At 43.7% G+C, this 27,269-nt stretch overlaps 1 protein-coding gene across 1 annotated transcript; it reads left to right on the forward strand.

The window, feature by feature from the left end:
- Positions 1–365: 365 nt before the first annotated feature.
- Positions 366–25,702, forward strand: SCGN (secretagogin, EF-hand calcium binding protein). Its single transcript, XM_010079789.1, has 10 exons — positions 366–500; positions 10,116–10,208; positions 10,496–10,585; positions 11,547–11,603; positions 12,459–12,536; positions 21,438–21,493; positions 22,960–23,005; positions 23,122–23,181; positions 24,049–24,117; positions 25,481–25,702. The coding sequence occupies exons 1-10, from the start codon at positions 366–368 to the stop codon at positions 25,607–25,609; spliced, it is 813 nt and encodes a 270-aa protein (XP_010078091.1). The 3' UTR covers positions 25,610–25,702.
- Positions 25,703–27,269: the final 1,567 nt, after the last annotated feature.

Here is a 27,269-nt window from a genome sequence, read left to right on the forward strand (position 1 = left end):
TTGCACCCCCAAGGGGTCCTGCAGGTGTTTCAGAGCCCCCTTCTTGCTCCTCCTCATGCCCTAATATCAAGTCTGAAAAATCCTCCTTTTCATCCCAAAACTTTTGCCTTTTCATCACCTCCCTGTTCCTTCTGCTATTCACACCTGTGGTTCTGATCCCTTTGGTTTTTTTTTTTTTGTTGTTGGTTTTTTTTTTCCCCTGAAAAGTGTTCTGTCAGGAAAACTTCTAAGGGAGCCCCACAATGCTGTGCCAAGCACCCACATAGACGTGAACTGATCAAATTGAATAGGAACGCCCTGAGCGGGCAGCCAGGGCCCCCAGCTGAGACCCTACCACACAGACTCGAGCCCCCTGCACACCGCACATGACCTGGTTCCTGGAGCTCAGGCAGGACCACCTGACCATTAATATATTTTACTTTTATTTAGACAATGGTTACATAGAAGGGAAGGAGCTTGACAATTTTTTTCATCATCTCCTGGAGAAACTGGGACCAGAAGTAAGTACCGCACCGCGTTAGTTGCGCATCAAGTCCAAGTAGAAAGGTCATTGCGTTGAGAGATGGTTTGTATTTGTTGTTCTCCAATTGCTAGCTCCCCTAGCAATCCCCGCTGTGAAGAGCTTTTCTCTTGGCAAGAAGGTGGCATTTAAGCAGGTATGACAGCAAGCGGAACCACCTGAGAGTTTTGTTTGTTTTCAGTCTAACAGCTGCTGTCACGGTTAGGCTGCAGTTGGCAGCAGCGGAAGGGGCTGGTTGGAAGCGTGGAGAGGAAGTCGTTTACTGCTCTTGGGTAGAAACAAATGAAAAAGCACCATCACACAGTCTGGCAGGGCAGGGGGGAGAACAATGGCGATGGTTTATTCAAGTGAATGCTGATTAGTTTTGTTAATATGATAGGTTTGTTTCCAAGGTCAATATTTGACAAACATATTGTCATTAATTTTAAATGGTACCTAGAAAGAAGCCGTGCATCTATATTGCTGAAGATAGCTAGAAACCAAACAGGAGTCAATTCTGTTGCTTGTAAGGTCAAGATGTGGTTCTCAGGTGTTTCTGGGTGCCTCCTCTGGTTTTCTTTCCTACTTTGACAGTATTTCCCCTCTCTCACTCTCTGTATCTCAGTTCTACCAGAAGTTGCACAACAATTTACAGTGGCTGGTTTCCTCAGCTCCAGGTCATATTTTGCCTTTGATTGTCACCATCAGTGAAGGAGAAATCCTGCCTCTCAGGTCAGCTGCTCAGAAGTAAACAAAGAGTATAGTCTGATAACAGACTTAATGTTTTCACTGCACAACATTTAGTCAACTAAGACGAGAAAAGGAGTAAACATCTTCCAAATGGAAGGAGAGGGTGTGCCAAAACCAGAGATGAGACAATTCCTTTAAGCAAAAAGTAATTAATGAAAAGGCGCTACCTAATAAAAGCCATAAATTCATGAATATCAAGTAGTAAAATCAGAATTATACTTACAAGGTAATTAGGAGTATTGGATCTTTGAGGCTACAATAGAAAATGCAGTGAGTTTTTATTTAATTTGCAAGTAGATTTGTAGTGAAATGGCCATTTCTGCAGAGCATGGATGGTTAGATGAACAGATAGGCGTGTAAAAAGACTTTAAAGCAAATTAAAAAAAAAGATTCAATAATAAGTGTTAAGAATCATTAGGGATACAGAGAAACTGATTTGCAGAGAAATTGAAAAGCTCATTATCATTTACGCAGGAATAAAAGATGAAATTGTGAGCTGCTGGTCTTGGGGTATTGAAACACCAGCGCAACGCACGCTCAAATGAACCCAGTGACAGCAAACGCCAGATGTTGAAGGAGAAGCCTAAAATGAGGCAGCAGAGTTCAGTCAATATTGGGGCAGATCACTGAAGTGAGGGACCTCCAAGTGGGGTGGTCTCTAGTTAACTAGCTAGTGATAAAACCAAAGTTTAGCCAGGGATCTCACACTGCAGGCAGCTTCCTAATGATGAGAGGTCGAGAGGAAACTTCCAGCCCCACTCCATCCCATAGCTGCCCCTTTCTTGCACATCCCTCACATGACGACTTGGAGACAGCACCACACCAGCTGGGTTGCAAACCCAGTGTGTTACAGCAGCTTTTGTGCTCTTGCTGATGTCAATGTGAACTCTGTTACGCTGTGTTAGGTACCAGTACACAGATACATGCAAAATAAGGGCATTCTAGCAATGAGCTATACGCTGCAAGAAATCAAGAGCAGTTTGACTGCCAAAAGTCACTGCTCAGATGACTCCAGCTTAAACCAGCACCCCCATCTAGCTCCCATCTCCTTTGCTTCTGCTGCCTCAGTTCTGCCATTATGAGAAAAAGCTTAACACAAATTGAAGGAAAAAAGAACCAACTCCTCTCCGTGTTAAAGAGGAGAAGTAGGTTAATTCTGGAGGACAGTGCTCACTAACTGCCAGGCTGCTCAAACAGGCTCTCAGGTGTTTCTGGTTTTCTCCCCTGGTTTCCTTGCCCATTTTCAGCAGTATTTCCCCTCAAGCAGTATTACCTTGAGTGGTAAGATGACACGTTGCTCTGTTCCCCTTTGCAAGCAGTCTGGTTTCCGTTCTGATGGGACAAAATGGTCTCCTGGCCAGCAGGCAGAGCAGCCTGCCTCAGTGGCAGAAAACCCAAGAGGAGCTTTGTCCTGGGACACTGGGAGCAGTCCCCTGCCCCACTCCCCTAGGTATGGGTATCTCCTGTAGTGCTGGATTGAGCAAAGGTCTCTATTACCTTTGTGTAATGAGTTTGTCTAACAACATTGAGCCATTTTTTTATCTTTTTCACATGATTTATGTTGTACAGGCTTGTGGTTATAGTGGGAGGGATAAAGGATCCCCCTTTGCACTGGTTTTCACCATCCTGCAGAAAGAAAGTGGCCTTTGTGATACAAGCAGAGAGCTGGGATTGAGCATCTTAGTGGTTTAGTGTCGTTTTGACCTTTTCTTCCTCTTTAGGCTCTTAACGTCTCTGTTTCTCTGCACAGTCAAACAGGGAGACAGTAATATGTACTGGCATAACTTCCAGATGTGTTACAAGGATTAATTAGTGACTGTGTCTGAAGTGCTATACAAGTGATAAATAACGTTATCAGCACTGGAAGTTGTCTCTGCTTGAATAGTGAATGGCTTCATAATTATATTTTTCAGCCTTCACTCTCTAAGCTGTTATTTTTCTTAATGACAACTGTAGTCCTTTAGCTCTGTTTTTCCCAGCTACTCTGCAGCATCCCCAGCTGACACTAAATGCCAGGGGATGGGAGCAGCTGGGAAAACAATGCAAAAGGGAGCCCATTGGGAAGTTGGGAGGCACAGCTCTTTCTGACGGCTCTGAGCGGGAAGGAAATTTGAAATACCATCCAGCAAGGGAGGCTAATTAATCTTTCATTGAACCATCAAGAATTTTTTTTTTTTTTTTTTTTTGGCGGGGGGAAACTTTGCAACAAAGGTAGACCTGAATTTTGGCAATGCCTTTTAACTTTACAATAAACTGACCCAAATCCAGATGCTGCTTTCTGTCTCTCCTCCTCCAGCGTTGGGCAATTGCTGGAGGCGTTTGGACAATGCCTTTAATAACATGTTTTAACTTCTGGTCAGACCTAAATTGGTCAGGCAGTTGGACTAGGTGATGGCTTTAGGTCCCTTCCAATTGAACTATTCTACTCTACTCTATTCTAATTTCTAAGAAAATGCCTTCCATTTCCAGGTGTGTGTTACATACACATAAGGCTTCAGTGAAACATGGGGGATTTATGACACTGGTGGACTGGTTTATAGAAATTCTCCATCAGCTGGAGGGGCTTCTGTGAAGTGGTTTGTTTTGTTTGGGGGATATAAGGCAGAATCAAGGTTAGGTCAGCCAAACATCAGCTGATGTTTGAACTCATAATAATTAGACAAGAGTTTTATAGATAAATGGCTATAAATTTTAGGTTTGGGTTACTGAAAGTTTCCGTAAAACCAATAGTGTCTGGGCAGAAACAGAGGGAAATGCACATTGCCATTATGCTTGCAGGGCTTTCACAGAAAGGTATTTCACTTTGCTTAAATTATACTAGAATTAGACAGAAGACTCTCAGATAAAAGTCAGTTGCCCTCACCTAACTGTACGTGTGTAAGAGATCATGTGTAAAAAATTTTGAAGTATAAATTTGATCAGGCAAGACAGGTATTAGCCTTGTTGTAATCCCCCTGCCCCCAAACCACCTGGGTAGTTATGACTAGAAGGGAATGAAGTTGATTTTCTGGAGCTCACCATGAACAGCCATAATGGATTTGTCTTTACTTTATACTTCCAAAGAAGATGAGCAGCCTCCAGCTACTCTTGCATGTCATCCTTGCCTTGCACAATGTATTGTCTATCAAAATTATGTGTTTAACTTTGTATGGTCAGGAATGCAGCAGCTAGTCATTCAAACAAATTTTAACGCCCAAAATATCGATCAGGCTCAAAGCCATCCGAAGCAGACTTCCCCTAAATTTTACCAACCCATGAGACCCAGGATCACAGACCAGGTCTCTGGTGACCAGCAGGTTGAGAGCAAGAAGACCCCTAGCAGAACGTGTTCATCTTACATCCTCCTCCAGACTAATTCAGAAATCTAAACCCTGAGATAATCCTGATTATTTAGATATAAGAAAGAAATTCTTTCCTGTAAGGGTGGTGAGGCACTGGCACAAGTTGCTCAGGGAAGTTGTGGATGCCCCATCCCTGGAGGTGTTCAAGGCCAGGCTGGATGAGGCTCTGAGCAACCTGGTCTAGTGGAAGGCATCCCTGGCCAGGGAACTAGATGACCCAAACCATTCTATGATTCGGCTTATTGCCAAATACAGTTATTTCTTTAGGTATGGCTTTTGTCAGCCTTGATTAGCTTGACCAGTTCCTATTCCTGTTCCTGCACATTAAGGCAGGGCACTGCAAGCGCCGGGAAGTATCTCTAAATGCAAACTCAACATGCCTACGGGAAAAAACAAACATGATGTGTTTCACTGCCCAAAGGCATATCAAAAACTTTCAGCTTAGTGGAAAAGGCAGAACAAAGAGCCTATCCAAAGCCTGACCACAAAACCCTGATGGCGCAGGCAAGGCTGTAATAGCCTTTGTTGGATGCTAGTGTCTTCTGCATGAAAAAATATTTCCCACGTATGTGCTGATGAGAGCTAAAAAAAGAACAAAAACACAATGCAGGATGATAGGATAAGCGTTCATCTGTTGTACCATGCAGGATTATAGTAAATCCTAACGAAAATAAAAGGCCAAATTGTCAAGTGATAGCACTGCAGTTAATCAAGCAATATTGGCCCAAACAAGAAATTGACCCAGGAGCTGGGGGGTGAAATCCTGTGCTAGTGCAGGCAATCCAACGTACAACTGCACAGATGAAATGAAGTCATTCATGTGGTTCTTTTTTTTAATGCTACATGATTTAAAGGAGAAAAGTTTGTCCAAAAAAAAGGTTCTTCTTCTAAGGTCAAAGGGTACATTACTGCTCTCTCATCTGGTCTTTGCTGGCCTCCTGTCTGTACTGTGTGGGTTTTGGCATGGTAATAATTGTCAGGTTTGTTTTCCAACTAGCATTCCTGGCAGCCATAATTTATTTTCATAGATCTTGTAGGAACTTGATATCTCTGGGACCCTTTGCCCTTCTATCAAATTTGGCTGAAATGTTGTTAGGAGAAACGTATGCTCAAGCCAGCATTTTCAGATAAGCCTAATTTTTTTTTTTAAGAAACAGGCTATAATAGTCACTTACATTTAGTTTCTTCTTGCTTTTTATACCCTTATAAACGTAATGGCTTGCTTCCAAAAACCATGTCAAGAAGGACAAAAAAATCAATTTATGACAAGACTGTCTTAATCATCAAGAATTAAATGAGATATCCCCTTTCATCAAGTAGGAAAGTCTCCACACTGCTCCCCAAAACAAATGACTCATAGTTGTGTTTTCATCAAGGCAAGATGCTGCCAAGTACATGGATCCCTTAGAGAGCGAAAATTTAGTTAGAAAGCATGGGGCAAGAGTACAAAAATATAAAAGGAATGGATTAACAAAGAAGACAGATTACAACTAGGTTTCCAAAGAGTCATAACCAACCATGACAAAGAAATTAAATGCTGTGCAGATTAAAAAAAAAAAAAGAAAAGTAAGCATGCCCTTCCCAGTATTACAAACAGAATTAAAAAACAGATTACCTTTGCGATGCTAAAGGGTTTTCACAAAAGGGAAGATGAAGACTGGACATGGAAAGGAGAAAGCAGAAAATTAATTTGTTATGGCAACTTGAAGTGTGGAAGCTTTTCTCTGCAAAACTCTGTGGAACAGCATCCATAGTAAGAAACCTACTCCTTAACCCTGAGAAATATATGAACAAAGCCACAATGGTATTTTAAACTGTGCTTTTCTGAGGACAAAAATGATGTGGCTTCCTCCTTATGGTATGTAGTAAGAACTTCCTCCTTGAGTGGACAGTGAGAACATGCAGCGGCTCTTGGAAACCATGCAGCATCCGAGCTGTGAGGGACCAGAGCAGTTGAAGCTTTACAACTCCTATGAAACAACCTGAAAAGTGGCTAAAGCATCCCTCTATTCCAGGCTAGCTCCCATCATCATTGTGGTCCAATGAAGATTGTATTTCACAGAAATTAGCAGAGGGCTAGGGGTTTTTTTTCCCCTTAAATGAGCATCGGGAAAGACATTGCTGGGGGTTTACTTCTGCTACAGGACCTTTCTTGCTTCCCAGACAAGCACTTGTTCTCCCAGCAACCACAATCTTCTGCAGCCCAACTCTGGGCTAAACTGGAAGCGGATGCTAGTTCAGGTATGTCTTCCTGACTGTGGCAGGGAGTCCTCTTCATTACAGTGTTGACTGATGCTAAACATGAGCATCTCTATAGCTCTTTCTGCCTTAAGTAGGCAGCAATTTAGGGGAAATTGTGCTTCTCTGTCAATTAGAGCTATTACCTCTTGATTAAATTCTCCTTCAGAAACTCAGGGAGGTGCATGCAGCAGAGAAAGCAAGGAAAGACAAGAAAGGTTTCCCTATACAGGCAGCTGCGAGAAAGGATGCAACAGCATTTGCTTAAACATTCACAAAAGGGAAATTTTATCTAACTGCTAACAAGTCTGCAGAATTTTAGCCCAAGCAGTGAACACTTGAGAAAGCTTTGCATATCTTTAAAACTGGGGAGGGATCTGGTGCTTGAGACAGGCAGCATAGTCAAGACAGCATTCACTCTGATGGAAAAAGCTGTGCTCAACTACAGACATTTATGTGCTGTGAAGCCATTTCCTCCTGCCCCAGCTCATAGAGACAGCAGGCATGAATTTGTAACATGCTATTTGTACAATTGCTTTCCAGAACAGAATGGTGATGTATTTTTTTTATTACTCCCCCTTGTAATTCGTAGCACTTGAATACACGGAGCATGAGCCTGAGGCGTTTGAAAGCAGAGCATCCTTGGCTTTTAGGCTCTCCCGCTTGTTGCAATCTGTAGTTGAACAGCAAGTTAATAATTAAAGGAAAGGAAGGAAAAACAAACTACCCGGGGAAGCTGGTGGCCATAGCACTCGGCGCAGCACCTGTGTTTCTGTATAAATGCTGTACATCCCTGCCTGTGCCTGCCTAGAGGTCTCCCCTTTTGCTCTCCTGCTCCTGATCTTTCTCCCTCTATCATAGGTCTTGCCCCAATCTGAGAGGCAAGGAGGTACTTCTAGGAGACCAAAGGCAGAGAATAAAAAATCAAAGCTCTTGACCAGCAAGCTGCCAAGCATTTACCTTTGGCCTCCCCTCAGCGCCCTCATGGCAGGGTGGCTGAGGCAGCCCGGCCAGAGCCCCCACGCAGCCCCTCACTGCCCTGGCATCCCAGCTCGGCTCCAGCCCCAGTGCTGGGTGAGACATGCCCTCCCACACCACTGGCTGCTTGCTGGGTCCCTGCTCAGGCCATGCCCGCAGAAACTGCCTCAACTGTGATTTCTTACCTGTAAATAGTTATTTTGACCCTTTTAGGGATACCTGAATCTTGTCCATACAAACCGCCAATATTACTGAAAAAAAAAAAATCTGCTTGATATACTTCCATGACTGTAATTGGTTGCTGTATCTACAAAGCTTTTAAAAAATTGTCTCTCTTTATTTCCCTGCTGACTGCCTTTGCTGGCTATCTGTCTCTTGCTATCTCTCCTTTCTTCTGAGCAAAGCTTGGAGTCCCAGCTGGGATGCCCTGTCCTGAAGCCCTCATAGGGGTCCCAGGACATCGCACCAGTATAAATAATACCACAGACAACATGTTTGGCTAGTAAAATCCTACCTTGGCTCCATAAATTCTGGAATATTACATAGACAGTACTTTTGCCCGAATACTTTTCTCCCTCTGTTTCTGGAGCATCCTACTGTCTAGGTGTGAAGCTCCCACTGAACCACCCACAAGTTTCCCAGTGTCTCTGCCTTGTTGTAGCAATGCCACAGCCCTGATTAGGAGGCAAAACCATACATTTAAAAAAAAAATCCAAACAAGCCAGAGAATTGAACTTGCTCCCTCAGCCTTCAGGGAGGGATCGGTAGCTCCAGCCACTGGCCCCACTGTCCAGGCTCTGCCCTGCAGCCTGCCCAGGCTGCCCCACCACAGGCTGCAGACCTTCAAAATCAGATGACAGTCAGCAAATACAGCAGGAGTTTGCAGTTTGCAGCCTTGCTTGGACAAGGGGAGCAAATCATGCAGATTACATGCGACGTTTTTTCCAACCTTGTAAATGTTTTTGGGACAGAAAGGCAATCAGAGGAAGCTATTGGTCTGCACCAACAGCAGGTCAATCTTGGCTGCAAACACCAGTCACATCTAAAGCTGTGAGGAAAGCTCGTGACAAAGTGGGTACAAAGGTAGACCTCAGCTTAACTAGCCTAAGCAGAAGATACTTCGTTTTCTGTTTGATTACCTCATCTGTGACATCCTAGTGTGTCTCTACAACTCTGTCACTGACTGTGCCAGCTGCTGCTGAGCAAAGGCTGTGCAGCAGTACCGCTTGAGAGCAGCTGGAAATGGCTGTGGTCAACTGGCTACTACTGAACGTGGGTATGGTGGAGGAAGTTCTGGGGTGTGAGGCATGTTCAGTTTCCAGCGTGGTGGTTTCAAATACCCATCCAAAGTGCCAAGATGAGCTGCAGTTGCTGTGTGTGCAACCTGGCTGTGTTACTCTGCTCAGAGGTGACAAACCTTACAGAAAGATGTCCATCGACCCCGTGCAACATTTTGCAGAGCAGCGCAATTGCTGCTCCATGTTTTGCAGAATCGGGGCCCAACGGAGCACAGAAGGCAATGAATAATCTGAGGCATCACGCAGAGTGTGCACAGCCGCTGTTCACTCCACCAGGGCAAGGCAACAGAGAGTGTCCTTTCTTAAGAGATTTGTATTTGCTTAGCCTCTGAACAGCCAGGCAAGCTGCCCTGAGCTATGCACAGAGTAAATTTGAGAAAGTCACTCATGATCTTGTGTCAGAGTAGTAAGAAAAGGACCATACAACCTGATGGGCCTGCAATAATAGCCCAAAGGATAAGAAACTGGGTTAGAAGACCCAGGAAGACACAGCTGTAGTCCTGACTCCACCTGGACGTAGAGATGATAAACCTTTGTTTTTCTTCAGGGGTAGGGAAGAAATTAATTTATTCTCTTGCAAAAAATGCTACAAAAGTATGCCAAGAGCCAGTCTGGGTTATCCTCCTCCCTCCTTCCCCTCCCAGAGAGGGTCACCTGGATGCAGTTCCAGGATAAGGCATTCTTCCTGTATAGCACAAGATGAAAATGAGCAGCATGGAAACCACTGTAACACACACTCAAACGAAACAAAATCCCAGTGATGTAGTCAGAATAGTTGGCTAAAGAAGCAAGTGTCACTGAAATATTTTGGGGTCTCCTAACACTGGTCTTCCAACAGAAAACTTAGTTGCTACAAAGGTATGCATAAGATTTACTTCCAAACATTCACCCAAGGTGGTGTGTTTGCAGGCTTTTAGAAGCATTAGCCCCCAACTGTAAAGATGCAGTGATCCTGGTGGCTGCCTGTGAGTAAGAAGAGATTTCATGCATGTGTTGTTTTCTCCATGGTAGAATACCATCACAGAAGAAAAGGTTCAGAGGATGAAGGAGCAGTTCATGTCTGCCTACGATGTCACCATGGATGGACGCTTGCAAATCCAAGAGGTATCTTCCTCCAGCCCCAGCACAGGATTTCTCTTACAGAAGGAGGGATAATTAGGACCTAGAGCAGACTTGGGTAAATGGGAAATAGAGCCTGGGTGGGGAGGAGGTGAGTCATAGAGTACTGCAGTAGCCATATCACTTGGTCTGGGGTTTATTTCCAAGGCAACGATGTGCCTGACTTATATTTCCCATACTGGGTCAGCAGCCACCCAAGTTTTCTCTTTTCTTTACTTTCATGGTTTGGGTTGGTTTTGGGGTTTCTTTAATGTGTTTTTTTTTTTTTCCAGCTTGCAAATATGATCTTGCCAGATGATGAGAATTTCCTGCTGCTTTTCCGACGGGAAACTCCCTTGGACAACAGCGTGGAATTCATGCGGGTCTGTATCTCTGCATTGTCTCTTCCCCTTGCACACCAGCAGCTTCTTCAATATGTACATTTACAACATCTGTAGAACATAGCATGGGAAATACAGGGGTATTGTGGAAGCAAAACACGTTCTGACCTGTTCAGGTAGAGAAGGCTGTACATTATTCACACCATCTAAGCAGAGATGTGGCAGCTTGGACTGGACCCAGGGCACCCCGAGAGTTCATTAAACTTTGCAAACACTCTTAGCCGCCTATCAGTCATGCTGCCAGAGACAAAACCTTACTTAGTACCTTCCCACTAACAAGTTCAGCCCTGTTGAGAGCTACAGCTGAATCTGCAGCTCCTGACCCACAGCACAGCTAGACTAGGAGGGCAGATGGGGCATGTTTTAAGCACCACTTTACCCTGAAGCATTAGCCATATAGGGTGTGGACTGGAAATCTCCAGAAGTGGGGACAGCTGAGGAGCACAAGCCCATAAGATTTCCTGAATTGTGTCCAATCTCCCTCCAATCTCTGCCTGTAAGTCTCCCAGTACGGAATTTCATTTTTTCCAACTTGAAAAAATGACTTGACTGCTTGAAGTTACTTTTATTTCACATCCAAACTGGAGGCTACTGTGGATCAATGGCCAGTTGTGTACAGCCTTGACTTTTACTCAGGACAGTAAGAGAAGCTGCATGTACAAATTACGTAAGAAATACAGAACAGTTTCTTAGTCTTTTCTTCCTTTTATAGGCAGTGTGTCTGCATTACATATGTGATAGCAGCATGTCACATGTACAGGATCCAAATGCAAGTAGAAGCTATTGTGTGGAAAGTTTCTTTTTCGTCTACAATTAATTAAATATTGGATAATGCAACAGCTTGCTCACTAGGGAAGTCCTGATTTGAATCTTTATGATCTGTCACTGGAGCAGATGATTAACTACAATATTTATGTGGTTGTATCAATCTCTGTCTATTCAGATCTGGCGCAGTTACGATGCTGATAGCAGTGGATTTATTTCAGCTGGTGAGCTCAAAGTAAGTTATTCTAATAAGTCTCTTTGAGCTTGATCTACAGCTCACTGATGTCAGTGGGAGCCTTTCCATCAGCTTTACCAATTTGCTGCCTTTTTGTGTGGTTGATGAATGGCATTTCTAAGTTGTTCACAGTGAATTTAAGGACTGGGGACTCTTCAGCCTTCTGGCACAGCTGCAGGGACCCTGCCAGGTGGGAGGACGCTTTGCTGTTGCCCTCTCTGTCCTGCTTCCCCCTTGCATGCGTCACCTTGGCTTTGCACATGTGCCTCCCCCAGCTAAACAGAGCCAAAGCCATTCTGTTTTGTTAATGGGATTTCTTCACAACCTCTTCCTGAGCCTGCAGATTTTCTGAACACTAATTTATTTTTAAAGCTCAGGCTATTGAAGCAGAAGCCTGTTCAGAAACCATAACTCAAATGTTTTGAGCCATCCAGGCACAGAAGTCCATCCCAGGGCTGCAGACCCTACATTGACCTCCCAGCAGGTGGCCCCAGCCTGTGCCCCACCGGTGACATGAGACAATGCTCAAGTGTCTTGCTGAATGGTGACCATTTTGATTTGAGATCAGTGAGCAAAAACTGCAGGACTTATGTTATCTTTTGCTTGTTTTGTGGGTGAATTATGACTTATTCCATCCTGACTGCTCTGGGAAAATTTGGTTATTTTCTAATTTATTTGAAAAAAAAGTGTTTCAACTAAAAAAAAAAAAATGAACTCTATGTGAATGAAGACAGTAGTACTGATCAAGAATATGCAATTAGATTCATGTAACCCTGCTGAATTTGGATCAAATTTCTTACTCCTACTTCTTGAATTTACTCTAAAGAGTAAAAGTTGACTCTCTCGTTACTACAGGATTTCCTGCGAGATCTTTTTTTGCAGCATAACAAGACGGTTGCTGAAGTAAAGCTGGAAGAATATACTGATACTATGGTAAGAAAAGATAGTGTTAATATTGTTTAGATTATAGTACTACCTAAAAGTCTCCCTCACGGTCAATGTCAGGGTATTTGGTGCCATAGATGCCCTCTCAAAAGGTATTTCTTCTCCAAAAGACCCCTGTGGAAAGTTAGCATATGCCGCTGCTGTTTCTTTGCACCAAACTGGACATCAGCTGTGAACAGCATTTCATATATTTTTCCTTTGAGTTGAACTGTTTATTATGAGAAAATAGCTCAACTTTACACCAAAGCAAACTGAGCCCTAAACCCATTTTTAAAAAAGTAGTTGAAGTGTATTCTTCTTCAGGATACATTCAGCCTCAGCCAGATCACCAGCTCTTTCCCTCCCTCCCTCCTAGCAAATCCTTTTGCTCCCAAGACACACAGTTATCCATCTCTTCTGCTCTGCAAAACCCAGCAAGCCTTGCTGGCTCCCTGCCGCTTCCCTGAAAGGTTGGAAGGTTGAAAGCTTCAACTCTTCCCCTGCCTTATCACAATATTGTTTTTATCCTGCAATCAGCAACATAATATTTGGTGTAAGTTTAACATCAGTCACCTGGATTTCAGAGCAACTTATTATATCTAACCATGTGAAAACAAGAAAAAAAAAAGCTAATTTCTGATGTCATTGTCAAGGGTATAATTTGAATTCCACTAGTAGGCATCTACCATTGCAGTTTTCTAAACAATTTTCAGATGGGACTGCCTTGATTGTTGGCACAAAATCTGTGTTTGTACCTATAGAACAGCTTGGTATGCAAGCAAACAAGAAGCTGCCCGTATATATTGCGATACCATGTTATGTATGCATGATGCATCTGTGCCTAAAAATGTGACCCTTAAGAGCAGAGTGAAAAAACTGTACCATTACAGAAGAGTATAGCTTTTCTTCATATTTATAGGACAGTGAACGGAGAGGAATGCAAGCTACAGAAATTGTTTTCCAACTGACAGAGCCTGAAAACAATAAAATCACATAAACTGCAGCTAGAACAAAAACCTTCCTGGTAGTGCTTGCAGGTAGCAAATAGCTTTTATGCTGCTCCATTAAGGTTTCCATCTCCAGTGGCTAATCTCTGATTAGGTGCTGCAGAACAGGCAATCTGAAGCTTGTAGACATTGGGTGGTTCATTTCCTCCAACTTCTTTCCCCTTCCCATAATTTCTCAAGAAAAATCTGCTATTTCTGCTGCCCCAACACAGCTAGATATCAATGCAGCCCAGGGCTGACAGCCAAGAAGTCTGGTTTTTTTATAGATTGGTTTTGTATCTTAGAGGCAACACTACAGGATAAGATTTGATCTAGGAAAAGGGAAGCTTTGTATATCTGGGGAAATCTATGATCTGAAATGGAAATCTGGCTCATGAGGACAAAAGGTTGCAAAGCCACAATGCCAAAAGAATCAGGGATGTTAACGGTTATTAGAAAATAAGGATATGGCCGATGATTTCTTTCCCTTGTGATTCTTTGTTATAAACTGGAGATCAAGGATGTTTACAAACACACCTGATCTCAAAAGCTGAGGCAGTGTGTGAAATTACAACACATCTAAACCTACCCTGTGATATCCTGTAGTAAAATAGAGGATATAAATTCTGTACATCATGGCAAGGTATCCACGTGGACAGTATCTCTATGGACAGTATCTCTGTAGCAGCAGATGTACTGCATGAAGTGTTTGTATGGGAGCTTACTTGACGTAGGAGGGCTAAATTACAAGGAGGAAAGAAAGATCCAGTCTTACATTTGCAGTGCTGGATTAAAAAGGGAGAAGCGACTCGAGGAGCAAAGAGCAAAGGTATGATGTCAAGGCCCAGGGCAATAAGAACTCTTTGCTTTCTCTCTCTGCTTTCTATGTGGAGTGGGGAGCTGATGAAGTGCAGAGTCCCAGTGGGACTCCACCACCATCAGTACTGTCTGGGAAAACAGAGGGACAATGGCCCTTAGATTTCATTCCTTAGCAACCAGCAGCCTCAGTCCCCTTAGTGCAGAGTGGAAACACTTGCATTTCCCTCCCCTATTACTCTCCTCCCACCCTTTTCTCTGTTTAGAGAACAAGGTCTTTGGGACAAGGACCTGTTTCTGTGGGATGAAGCTACAGTGTCTCTCAGGGTGGCCCATCTGTCCTACTCAGGGCTTTCAAGTGCCCCTGTAATAACATTCAGTTGTAATAAGCTGTGTCCCATGGAGCTGTAAACCCATCTGTTGCCATAGGACTTTACAGATCTCTGGCCTCTTTTCTGCATATCCACAGTCGGCTGCACACATCGTAAGCAGATACTGATATATTAAGTGGATCCTAGAGCCTTCTGGTGACAGAGATAAAGGGGAAGAGCTAGAAACTATAATTTTAAAGAAGCTAGCCCAGGCATGAGAAAAAAAAGAAAAAAAAATTTATGATTCTGTGTTGAGTATTTTCAGTGATAACTTCTGAGAAGCGTGAGCAGATATCATACTGACCAGAGCATGCTAAATACTTGCCACTTACTTAAGCTGCTATGAATTATTGTATAGCACACTGAAAAAGGCTGGGAAGAGAGAGAAAGAATTTCTTTTTGAAAGAGATTCGTTGTCTCCAGAAAGGAACATCACTTTATAAGGTTGCTTAGAAGTAATTTCTTAAGAGGTTGTTCTGTTTCCTTGTGACCAACCTTGACATCCCATCACAGATGCTGATTTAGGATCCTGCCAACTATGTTAATTTGTCACAGAATGAGTGGTTTAGATTGCTTAAGGAATCACCATCAAAAGTATTAGCAAAAGTGATTTTAATATGAATTTGTGAAAGTGTGTCTTAACAAAATTTGATGGCAAGGTTCACTCTATTGCTTAATACATGGAAGAAACATACAAGGGAAAATCGAGGTAGAATAGAACTAGAATGATTTACACAGAGACCGAAGACACACAAGTGTAAGAAAGACCCTCCCACTGAGTCATGAGGTTCAGAGTGGACCCCCTTGCTTTCCGAACTCCTTAAGGAGCCTAGATGTGGCTGGGTCCAGTCTTAGTCTCAGACTTGGTCAACAGTTTATGTCTAATGGTGTGGAGTCACAAGGTTCAGAGTGGACCCCCTTGCTTTCTAAACTCCTTCTCAGAGAGGAGCCTAGGTGTGGCTGAATCCAGACTTAGTCCCAGACTCGGTCAACAGTTCATGTCCAGTGGCATTATTTATACAAAGATCAAATAATTAACATTAAGTAACTGCACTGATTAGTAATGTTTCATCAACATTAATTCAGCATGCTATCAGTCACTTACCGAGGACCTGTAGCAAGTAAGGGATCTCTGCCTTGGGCAAGGAAAGATTTCTTGGTCTCAGGTATGCAGTCTCAGATCTTGAGAGGTGTCCCTGCTCAAGGGGATGGTTACCTGGCATGCAGTCCAACTGCAGTTCAGGGAGAGCTTACCTTGGGCTCTTCCCAAGATGTGCCATAGGTGGAAAGTCTCTTTTCTTTGAGGAGCAACCTAGAGAGGTGTCCCAGCTCAAGGGGAGATCACCGCCATGCAGCCACACTGCCTAGCAGGGAGAGATCAAAGAAAACTCTCTTAGGCTGTCATATTAATGGGATAAAAATGGCTGGTTCATAGTCAAATTACATGCAATGAAAAGGTATGCATGAGACTCTTTGTACCCACAGATCCCTTTGTTCCTTGATAAATGAGCCTTGGAAAAGACACCCGCTTTTCATGTGCATGATCGGTGTTCTGTGCTCACATGCATCGATGCTCACTGTGTCACTCTGCTCTTTTGTGGGTTTTCAGAGAACAGATTGAAACTAGAGGAGCTCTTGGTCCAGCTATGGCTCAGGCCTTTAGCTCTTTGGAGCCTGTACCAAAACAGTGCTAGTTTGGTAAAAGGGTTCAAGTGCATCCATCACACATCCTCTCTTCAGATGACACTGATATAGATCAGGGATTTGATTAACAGGTGATGAAACCTTGGAAAGAAAACAGGTAGCAAATGCATTGGCATTGCACAAGCCCCATGAGTCTGCTAAACCAAATCTTAGAGAGCACTAAAGCCACTGGGGAAAGTCATGGAAGAACATTTGAATTCTCAAGCCTCTTCATGAGGGAATTAAAGTAGCAACTCTGTACCGAGGAGACCCCTTTGCAGGCAGAGTTCTTGTTAGTTTTCATGCCTATGTATATATATGTTTGTATTAATAGTCATTGTGTGTATTAATATTTATTTACACACACCCACTTGCATGAGAGGATACACAGTCTTGTGCAGTTCTGAACCCTTGAAAACAGTCTGTGGGTTTGTCGTCTTCCCATGGGCACAGACCAAGAGCTGTTGGCAGGGAGCAGGTGCTCAGCAAGCTTTAGTGACTCCTCAGATCACAGAACTATTTATTTTGGTTATTTACTTCCCTCCTTATCTCTGTCGTGGAAAATAATTCAGGTTTATCATTTTATATTGCTCTTCAAAGTATGCATGTGTTTGTCATATCCTGGTGTTTCACTGGCCTTCTTCACAGCACTGGGCGGGGCAAGCAGAGATATTTTTCCTTTGCTGAATTCAAAGCCAATGGCAGTTTTGATTTTGCACTTAAAAACCCAAGATGTAACAACTCCTGTTTTGCAAACCTGGCTCTTACTTAAGCTCTGTCTGCCTCTGAGTGCACGGACTACATTCAAACAAACAGAACTAAGACTTCCCTGGTGCACTGCCATTAAAATGTCAGTGAATTAATTTGTGGAAACACTTTAAAACATAGAATAACTTGACAGTAAAATAAATGCATCATTTTATAAAGCATACTGCTGGATGCAACAAAGCTTTTAGTAAAACTGAGTGCTATTTAAACGTGCCAGACCTTATCCTTAATCACATTGAGATGTTTCATATCAGCCTGGCAGCATAAATATACCTTTCAAGAGTGTAAACTGAAAATCCATCAAGTTTAACACACAAGATTGTGTGTAAAGGCAAAAGTTTAAATTAGAAACAACCTCATAACAGTTCCAAATATCTGCTTCTCCCACGATGTACACTTTGTCATATGGTGTGGGTACCCTCTCTCATTCTTTGTGTACTTTTGTACACAATTAGCAGATCAGATCAATGCTTGAAATTTGGAAGTTTAATCAATAAACATATTTCCTCAGGCTTTTCCCAAGTAATGCAGCCCAAAACTGCCATGTAGTGGGTATGTATGCATGAGCTCTAGTTGTCCAGATAATAGGATTAGGTCTATGTTATTAGCCATGGTACCTGAACTAATTCAGTGAGCACTACTCCATCTTCCCTACCCATTTTCCATCTTTCATGTGGAAGTCACTAGACAAGAATTAGCTCGGCCTAGCTCTTCTAGTCAGACTTCTTTTCTCTCTGTTGACTGGTTTGGGCAATCAAAATATTGCATATATTTGAAAATTTTATTCAGGATACCTGCCAAACAATTTGAAAACACAAAGATTCTTTCTTGGTATTGCAAAACCAGAGCTGAGTGAAGGAGGTCAGAGAGGGGAGCTGGTTACATGTTAGAAGACATGTTCAACCACTGCAAGGTTAATGTTAAGCTCAAAGACAGGTTGCAAATAACACAAATTGACTGGGGATGTTGCTTTTCATTAAGCACTCCACTAAGGAAAGTATTATCCCTGCAGTTAAATGTGTCTCAATGGGGTCTGCGCTACTGCTGGAATGCTGTAAAGGGTTCAGAAATGGATAAAGTTGAAAACCACTGACTCAGAAAATTGATAATGAGGCAGAAAGACTTTCACATCTAAACCATAACCTCTAATCTAGCCTGTTTCGTTAAGGGTGCACAAAGCTCTTCAGCGTCCTATAGCTATTTATGACTTCTAAAACCATGGAAACTTGCTGCACCCACACAGTAGAGCAAATGCAGGGCAAGTAGGACACTCAAAGTCCCAAGACAAGAATGTGCCTATGCTAGGGTGCTTATTTATTTATTTATTCTGTGGAAAAGGAGATGAGACTTGAGATATTTTACTGAAAAAGAAACCTGTGGCTTGTCCCAGACAGGCCTATCTGAAATGAAAAATGGGCCCTAAGTCTGCCTCTTGGATTGGGAACCACCAGGTCTGTCCTGGTCCCAGAAGCTGCCAGCACAGTCAGCGTTTATAGGTGTTTGTCAGTGACCTTCTACAGAGGTCGGGACCTCATGGTCGCGGAGCTGAACTTCTCTCAAAGCTCTGTATTTGCTTTCCTGAGCCATCACAGAGGGGAAAGCATATCTGGGACTCTGAATCTAAGCTCTGGGCTGGAACACTGGCTGTTAGTCTCAAGAGAGTACTTCTGAGATGTGTTGAGAATGGGAGAAAATAAAAAAAACCACTTTCAGGAACTCAGAAATGTGTAGGAGAATCCAGGTGAAGTTCAAAGCTTGCTAAAGGCCGTAAGTTGTAGTGTGCTTTGGTAAGGACATTGTATCTTTGCATTAAGAAAAGTCTAGTGCAGTACCTTCAGCCAGAGCTGTCCTGCTCTGGTCAGCAGAGATCCTGAGACCTTCACCCCACGCTTCCCACTAAACACTGTCCTCTGTCACCCACTTTATGGTGACTTCTCACAGACCATGTGGGTAACTAATGCTCCTCGGTGGCCTAAATGGAGGGATTTAGGTGACATTTTCAAAAGTGCTTACATTACTGTAGAGCCTAGAGGCTATGGTATTCCCACCACTACTCTAGCTGGCTAAATAGGGGTTGTCTCCATAAGTTTCCTCTATGGAGTATTTTGCAGAGTAATAGCTTAAGCTGGATGTTGTAAAGCCACCTGGAGTGGAGAATCTGCAAAAGGGAGCTGGTAAGGGTATCTCCCTCTTTCTATCTCCCTCTTTCCTCACACAACATACAAAGCCAGGTTAGGCACTGATGTCCCATTTGGAGAGAGGCTTTTAAAATCTTATCTGGGATGATTTATTTCTAGGAAGAACACTAACCATTTTCTATTGCCTGCAGAATAACTCCCTTATCAGTTAGGAACTGAAAGCTTGGGTTTGTCTCTCTGATGGCAGCAGGAGGCTGTCATTGCAAGGACATTTCTCCCCTCAGTGGCACCAGCAAAGGCAGCTCCCGCTCCCATCTCTGCCTCCAGCCTTGTCCTTTGTGATCCCAGCAGAGACCAGGGAAAAGTCCCATATTGCAGTGGGATAACTGATGGGGCGGAAGGCAGGATGGAAGAAGTTAGATAAGCTGGATATGGGCTGATGCAGCATGAGAGAAGTCCTCGGGATGGCTCGTCAGCTTTATTCCTCTCTCCAGCTCTAGGGGAAAAGGAAGATTCAGAGCTCTTCTGTCATTTAGCGGCTCTGCACAAAGTGCATGCTCAGCAGAGGGCAGTGAAATGGGAAAGCAGCTTTCCTTGTGCCACTGAGCACCCACATTGCTCTCAGGACGTCATTTTTCCAAAGATCTCAACATGGGCCTTCAATCATTCACAAGAATTTCACACTGCCTTTCCGTGGGAGAAGTGGGCCTGTACCTACTGCTCTTCAAAAATCCCATCCAAGCTGCAGTAGTGTAAAACACACAGAATAATTAATGGCATAAAATCCTATTGCACAGTCTTACCTAAACCAGGGTTACCATAGGCTTGCCATCCTCAGCGCAGCTGCCTTCCCTTCAGCAAGGGGCAGGGAGGAGGCAGCACTGACAAAACAGGTATTGTATTTATGCAAGGGCTCCCTGAGAAATGGCAGCTCTCTAAATAATATCTCTCCTCAACCATGTGTCAGACTCTGCCCCAGTTTCACTGCTGCTGGCCTTCCCCAGAGCTCCTGCATGGTCAGCCTGTGTCACAGGGGATGGTTGTCTCCCCCTAAGCCTCCTGAGATGGGGACTGGTACGGTGTGCAATTACACCAAAGATTTGTAGTGACTGGGTTACTTATAACCATTAAATAAGCAAATGAGATTCATGAAGATTAATGCATATTCCATTACTGAGTATCTCACAAGGAATGATAACCCATCTTAGTAAAATATTAATATTTTCCTCTCACTACCATGTGGAATACCATTTTTCTTGAACTTTGAGCCATGAGATATTCAGGTTTGCAACCCATTAAACATCTCCCCCAATAACAGGCTCTTATTTGTGCCTTGCAGAGAAACACAGTACCAAACACAATAAATAAATAATTAATATCTGGTAGTGACTCATTGAAAAGATCATATTAAGGAAAGGATAAGTTTTGTATTCACAGAGATTAATCTCTTCACATTGGCAGCCTGAGTCTTCTTCCCAGTCTTAGCACTTTCTGATGGCAAGCTTTGATCCAAGCAAAGCCCACTGGCTTTAGTGGCATAAAACCCTCACTTGAGCACCTACCAGAAGGTGACATTTGCACCTCAGCTGCTCGGTAGCCACAGCAACAGTCAAAGATAAGGACTGAGTCCTTATCCTTAGCTGAAAGTGTTTAGAAGTTCCCCCTTCTTCTGGCATTTTTTTGAGGGGCCATGGCAAGGGCAGAATTTCGTTTCTTAAGGCATTTGCTGGAGACCTGTCTTTATCGCTGTGTAAGGTGTGAAGGGAGCAGTGCTGGTATTTGATTACTTGGGTTGTCACTGTCAGAGAGCAGGAGGGTTTTGCTATGTTCTTGTGCCACCCCTGCACTTGGTGCTAGCAGTGGAAATTGTGCCTCTGTGGGCTTGACCAAGCACCCCAAGCAAGCGAAGTTGAGGGTACAGAGCAGAGCAAAATGTATATTGGCCTTTTTGTATGTGTGTTCTCCTCATGGTCTGTCTATGCCCCCATCCCTGAAGGCATTCAAGACCAGGCTGGATGGGGCCCTGGGCAGCCTGCTCTAGTGGTTGTCAACCCTGCCCACAGCAGGGGGGTTGAAATTAGATGATCTTTAAGGTCCTTTTCAACCCAGGCCATTCTATGATTTCATCTCTGTCTTCTTGATTTTTAGATGAAAATATTTGACAAAAACAAAGATGGACGGCTGGACCTGAATGACCTTGCAAGGTAGGCTTTAATATATTGATGGGGTTTTTCAGCTTGCAGTGACAGATCCAGGCAAGGTGATGTTCTCCCCTCTGGGGACGTGCATTTGAATCCTATCTCCTTTCAAGTTAAATCAGGTACTCTGAGATAGGTATCCCAGGTCTCTAACACATGGTCCCCATCGCAATAGTCTGACAACCTAGAGCTGGTGACAGTGAGCAATGCCAGGACCTGTTTGTGCATCACCAACATGCTCTGGCATGATCCATGATCCGTGCTACCTCTGAGATGCTCCTCAGGAGGTGATGAAGCAGCCAGTGGCACTGTTTCCCCAAAAGAAGGATGGCAATCCCCTTCAGCAGGGTCACAGATGTGCATTTATTTCACATCATCATGTGCAGCAGGGATTGCAAAGAATTTTTGCTGCTTGTTTGATGGAAAAAAGGTGATACCACAAAGGAGTTTGGCTGTGGCAGTAAGAAAGGATTTGGAGAGACAAGGTGAAGATGCTTGTGAATGAGGCTGGGGACTCAGTCACAGGCCTCTGTCTCTTTTCTGTCCTTGGTACCTCAGAGGTTTTTACATGATTTTCACTGCATACAGATAGAGAGTATGCCTCTGTCTGTAAATGTATGTGCAATGACTGGATGGAACTTTAAACATGCAGGTACAGTGTTAAAACACCAGTTTGGGGGATGAGAGGAGAGAAGTGCTGGTTTGCCACAGTTACTTGTCTGCTTGGGATCATGATGAATGCCAGCACAAATAACTGCGGTGCATGTGGCAGTTCCCTTTGACCACTGAATACACGAAGAGAGAGAGAAATAGAGGCAGAATGGAGAATAAAAAGGTTTGCCCTTGCATTTTCCTCTGAAGTATGGTTCTCTACTGCTCCGTTAGGTCTGAGCACATATGTCACACCCCAAACTCTTCCATGTGTGGACACAGCTCAGCATGCCTGGTGTCATGGGCCCTAGAACCCTCAGGGTTTGCCGAGCAGCTGGAGAGAGAAAAGCTTTTACCAGTGCTGTCAGGGGCTTTGGGAGGGATGAGGAGAAAGGAGAGGAATCTGCTCAGTCTCGGTGCTGACTTTGTCCTTTACTTTTACAACCACCAATTCTCCCTCCAACAGAGCATGATAAAGTACTTGTTCCTTTAATGCAGCACAGCAATCCAGTTACAAGGAACGACTCTCGCTTCAGAGGCTGACCACCTACCATTGCACTGGACCACCAGAAATGCTCTGGGAGAAGCAATGGTGCTAAGAAACACATTTGCAGTGAGCCGAAGGGTGCTGCCATTCCCCATCAGACAGGGAGGGAGGCACGTGTTCCCATAACAGCCCTCCATAAATAACCCTGCAGGCAGTTTTCTTTTTCAAAGGCCTGTAATCTATCATCCTTTTGCTTTACGAACCAGAAGAGTTCAAAATAGTTTATGTGCAGGTGATAAAGCAGAAAGATTGTAATTTAAATCTCTCTATTCAGGATTCTGTCGCTTCAGGAAAATTTCCTTCTTCAATTTAAAATGGATGTAAGTAGCACTATTTTTTGATGCATCAATCCCGTCTCTCTCAGCTAAGATAACCTGGGCCCAAACTTGAATTTTTTTAAAAAAAATTTTCTTTTGTTTGTCCTCTCCACATGTAGGCTTGCAGCACAGAAGAAAGGAGGAGAGATTTTGAGAAGATCTTTGCACACTATGATGTTGTGAGTCCCAGAGGCAGTTCCTGTCTGGTCTTTAAATGACATAGATTTAGCATATGCTTCTCAGACTTCTTCCTCCCATGGGGTGCTGTGCAGGCCACTCAGGAGCTGCAGCTGTGCCTGAGCCCATGGGCCAGAGGTTGTGGGGTGAGGTGGGGACAGAGGGGAGCAATGCTAAGAGACCCCATGGCAAAGGACCCGTTTTGACTTTCCCCGACATCACAGCCAGCACTGCTGCACTAGAAGCATCTCCCTGCAGGAGATGCAAGGGCTACAGAGGAGGTGGTAGCTTTAGCTCTCTCAGTCTCTGGCAGTTTGGGACCTATGTCACCAACACCTGGCAAAATAAAAATGCTTCCAGGGGTTATTTAGGCAGTCTGGCCCAGGACAGACATGACCGCCTAACTGCCTGTTAGAAATCAGCAATTCAGTGCCACTTCTGACAGTCACACAACTCCCTCAGTGTGGTGACTAACAAGGCTGACAAAATGGTGGGAGATGTTGCTCCCATTTGAGGGGAAGAGATGGTTTGAGGAAAAGGAAGAGATTTTAGATATGAGATATTAGGAAGAAGTTTTTCACTGTGAGGGTGGTGAGGCACTGGAACAGGTTGCTCAGAGAAGTTGTGGATGCCTCACCCCTGGAGGTGTTCAAGGCCAGGCTGGATGAGGCTTTGAGCAACCTGGTCTAGTGGGAGGTGTCCCTGCCTGTGGAACTAGATGGTCTTTAAGGTCCCTGCCACCCCAAACCATTCTGTGTTTCTATGATCTTTATGTTTTAAAGCTTGCTGACCAGGTGGACCTACTGACCAGTAAACATTGTAGTGATTTTGACTCACTGGAGCGTTTTTGTGTGTATTCCATCTTTCAGAGTAAAACAGGGGCACTTGAAGGCCCAGAAGTGGATGGGTTTGTCAAAGATATGATGGAACTGGTCAAGGTAGTTTCATGGCTCTTTCTATTTGTTAATACCCTGTATTTCTGAAAGGAAAGTGCTTGTTTTGGAAAAGTTATGTAAATAGAGAGGCTAGTAAGAACATAGAGTCAAATTTCACTTTGATCAGCAGAAGAATGTCACAATCTCAGCATATACACTGTAGAGCATTTCATGATATCACAGAAATTCTGCCTGACAAATTAATTCAGCTTCACTCAGCAAATGTATTTAAGAAAGGTCCATTCTAGCTCATACTCTGAATTAGGCAGATGTTACAGCATCACAAACTGTTGACGCGGACCAGCGATCAGAAGTTCTTTCTTCTGTTTTCACGGTGGGTGTGGTCCTCACCAGAATGACCTCATAGTTCATTAGTTCATCACAGGACTACACTCAATGTTGCTTGAAGTCTGCTTCTAATTAAGAATACCATTCTGAGTGTGTCACTTCAGTTTCTCATGGACAACAGAGTCTATCTGCATTGGATTACCTTGAATTTCCAGATGGAGTCCAAGACAGAACTTTTGATCCAAATATAGTCTGGTCTTTGGCTCCCTCTGAGCCTGAGCTGTACATTTCCACATGATGTGACCCGACACAGGGATGCCTGAGCTCCCATGTCCGTTCAGAAGAGAGCAGAGACTGCAGCTGTGTGTTGATGGCTGCGTGTGTATGTTATGGCCACGTGGCACGCAGGGAAGGGTGTGAGGACAGGCAGGAGGTTGGGTTTGTGCTCTGTGCATGTGTATGCAAAAGAGGGAAGACTGCACTTTCCCTAAGGGCCTTCATCAGCATCATCCTTGGGCACCACAAGCTGTGCATGTGAATTTGATCTCCTCCTGAGACAGTGGGAAGCAGAGGAAGTATACAGCATTAGGAGCATACAGAGACAGTGTAGCCTGTAAAATGTGTCTTCAGCATTCATTTGATCCACTAAAAGTATTTTTAAGTGGCTGACTAGCCTATAAAATAGTAGTCTGCTGACAGATCACTCCTCATGTAGCAGTTTTGAGAGAGGAAACCAGATGAAAGCACAGGTCCAGGAGTGCAGCAATCTGTATTGCACACCTTTCTGCAGACTTTTGTTTGGTATGGATCAGATACTGATGGCCTTGACTAAGCACAAAATTCATGTTGCATTTCTGTACCGTTACTCACAGTCCTATACCCCTTCTGTTTTTGCAGGGTGCCCTTTCCCCATTCTCTGTTTGCTGCCCCACTGTGTATAAGCTGACAAGGGGTCAGGCTGTTTGGTCACTCCTCTTTGGGTGGATTTCTCGGCTGCTGCGCAGCCTGCTGCTTTACAGGGCTGGGGTAATCCAGAGCTGTTTTCTCTCTCAGCACTGTTTTTCTCTTTTGCCTGCAGCCCAGCATTAGTGGGGTGGACCTGGACAAGTTCCGCCAGATCCTGCTCAACCACTGCGACATGAACAAGGATGGAAAAATTCAGAAATCCGAACTAGCTTTGTGTCTCGGGCTTAAAATGAACCCGTAGCTGGAAGAATGCTTGTGGTTTTGCTTCCCTTGTGAGATCTGCCTGCTGCTCCTTGTAGAAGTGTGTCTGTGCTGCTGGGCAAGTGGTGGGGAGCAGGGGCACTGCACCACTGGGCTGGAGGGTGGCTGCATGAAGGTGTGGCAGAGTGGGATTTGCACGGAGGGTCTCCCCGCTCCGCCACTCCCTTTGTGGTCCTGCCACTTCTGGGTCCCCTTAACAATGTCTCTGCCCACGAGCATACCAGCTGCTCAGAAAAGGGGTTGCTGTTCTTTTCCTGCCCCCCACGAAATGCTGCCCTGCCCATCCCCTAAGCTAGGGACAAGCATCTCCTTAAAAATGCCGTGCCAGTGCTCTCAGAGTGCAGCTACCAGGTGTTTCAGGTGGTCGCCTTATGTGTGAAGTCATTACTTTGGTGAGCATCGCGCTTTGTTTGTGCATTTAAAATGTTGGATGGATGACAGTGCTTTTGTGCAGAAATTAAAAATGGCAGTTACAGAAATTCAGTACAATTGAAGTTTATGTGTTATGTATGGAAAGCCATCTGCCGCAGACCATACATTGTAGCCATTTTACGTAAAGCACATTAAATGGCGAGAGGTTTTATGATGCCTATCAGCCTTTCTTCCAACCGAAACTGAAATAATATACAAGGTTTCCATAAACTGAAAAACTAGAAGGACAGCAGCCTGATTAGAGCAAAACTCTTAAGCACATGCTTATTTTTTTTTAAACACGTCACATTTAGTAAATACTTGTAACCTTTATTGAACTTAAAACTTCCTACCACTCCCAGGGCCACAAGTGTGATCCCGGAGGCTCATGGCAGCAGCATCATTTGTGCCACATATTTCCCTATTCCAAAGGCTCTGACTGCATATTCAGAAAGTGCCACACCTACACTATCATGCCCAAATAATCCTTTCTTCATTTCCAAAGAGCAAACTGCAGAGGAAGGGCTGTTGGCAAAGCTCCTGCACATTTCAGCATTTACATCTCCTACAGATGAGAGACCCAGATTTGACACTACAAGTGTCCTTCTGGTTATGTTCTTTGCACAAGGTGGTGCAATGAAACATTCCCTTTATACTTGGTTTTAAAAGGATTAATCAGAAATTACCTTCATTCAACACAAATAGAGATGGAGATGTTCGTCAATGAAGCGCTTAAAAACATACACAAATTCAGAGATGTGCTCATTTTCTACATACGTTGTTGATAAGATCACAGGCAGAACAAGTGCTAAGTGCATCACCAACCATCTTTTCATCATACCTCCAATAGGGTGTCACTTATCAGCCAAAATAATTACATCTATAAGTATATTCTTCTGTTTCTCTCTCTTCTTTCAGTCTTTATATCATTCTCATTGTTATTATTATTTTCTTAAACTATAGTTTCTATTACTTCAGATGTGGGAGCAATTTCTGTACCATCTCCTACAATATATTTCCACTCATACATGTATGATGTCTTTGCTATTTGTATTTTTCAGTTATAACAGGTCCATTCTGGTTTACCACGTTACCACTGTTTAATCCCTATTGGTATCAGCAGAACTTTTTCTCATTTATTAAAGTATAAATTCAAGAATATCCTGCCTTGCCTCACCAAAAATACAGCAGCTTTTAACCTAAAATGAAAATAATCTTTTAAAGACCGT

The sequence above is a fragment of the Pterocles gutturalis genome, unplaced genomic scaffold (genome assembly GCF_000699245.1).
Source record: "Pterocles gutturalis isolate BGI_N339 unplaced genomic scaffold, ASM69924v1 scaffold11291, whole genome shotgun sequence".
Lineage (NCBI taxonomy): Eukaryota > Metazoa > Chordata > Aves > Pterocliformes > Pteroclidae > Pterocles > Pterocles gutturalis.

Excerpts from the sequence above, each read along its gene's own strand:
- SCGN (XM_010079789.1), top strand. The coding sequence starts at position 366 with ATGACCTGGTTCCTGGAGCTCAGGCAGGACCACCTGACCATTAATATA. Across the intron at positions 10,209-10,495 it reads GACGCTTGCAAATCCAAGAG|CTTGCAAATATGATCTTGCC; the intron begins GTATCTTCCTCC and ends TTTTTTTTCCAG. Across the intron at positions 21,494-22,959 it reads GACCTGAATGACCTTGCAAG|GATTCTGTCGCTTCAGGAAA; the intron begins GTAGGCTTTAAT and ends CTCTCTATTCAG.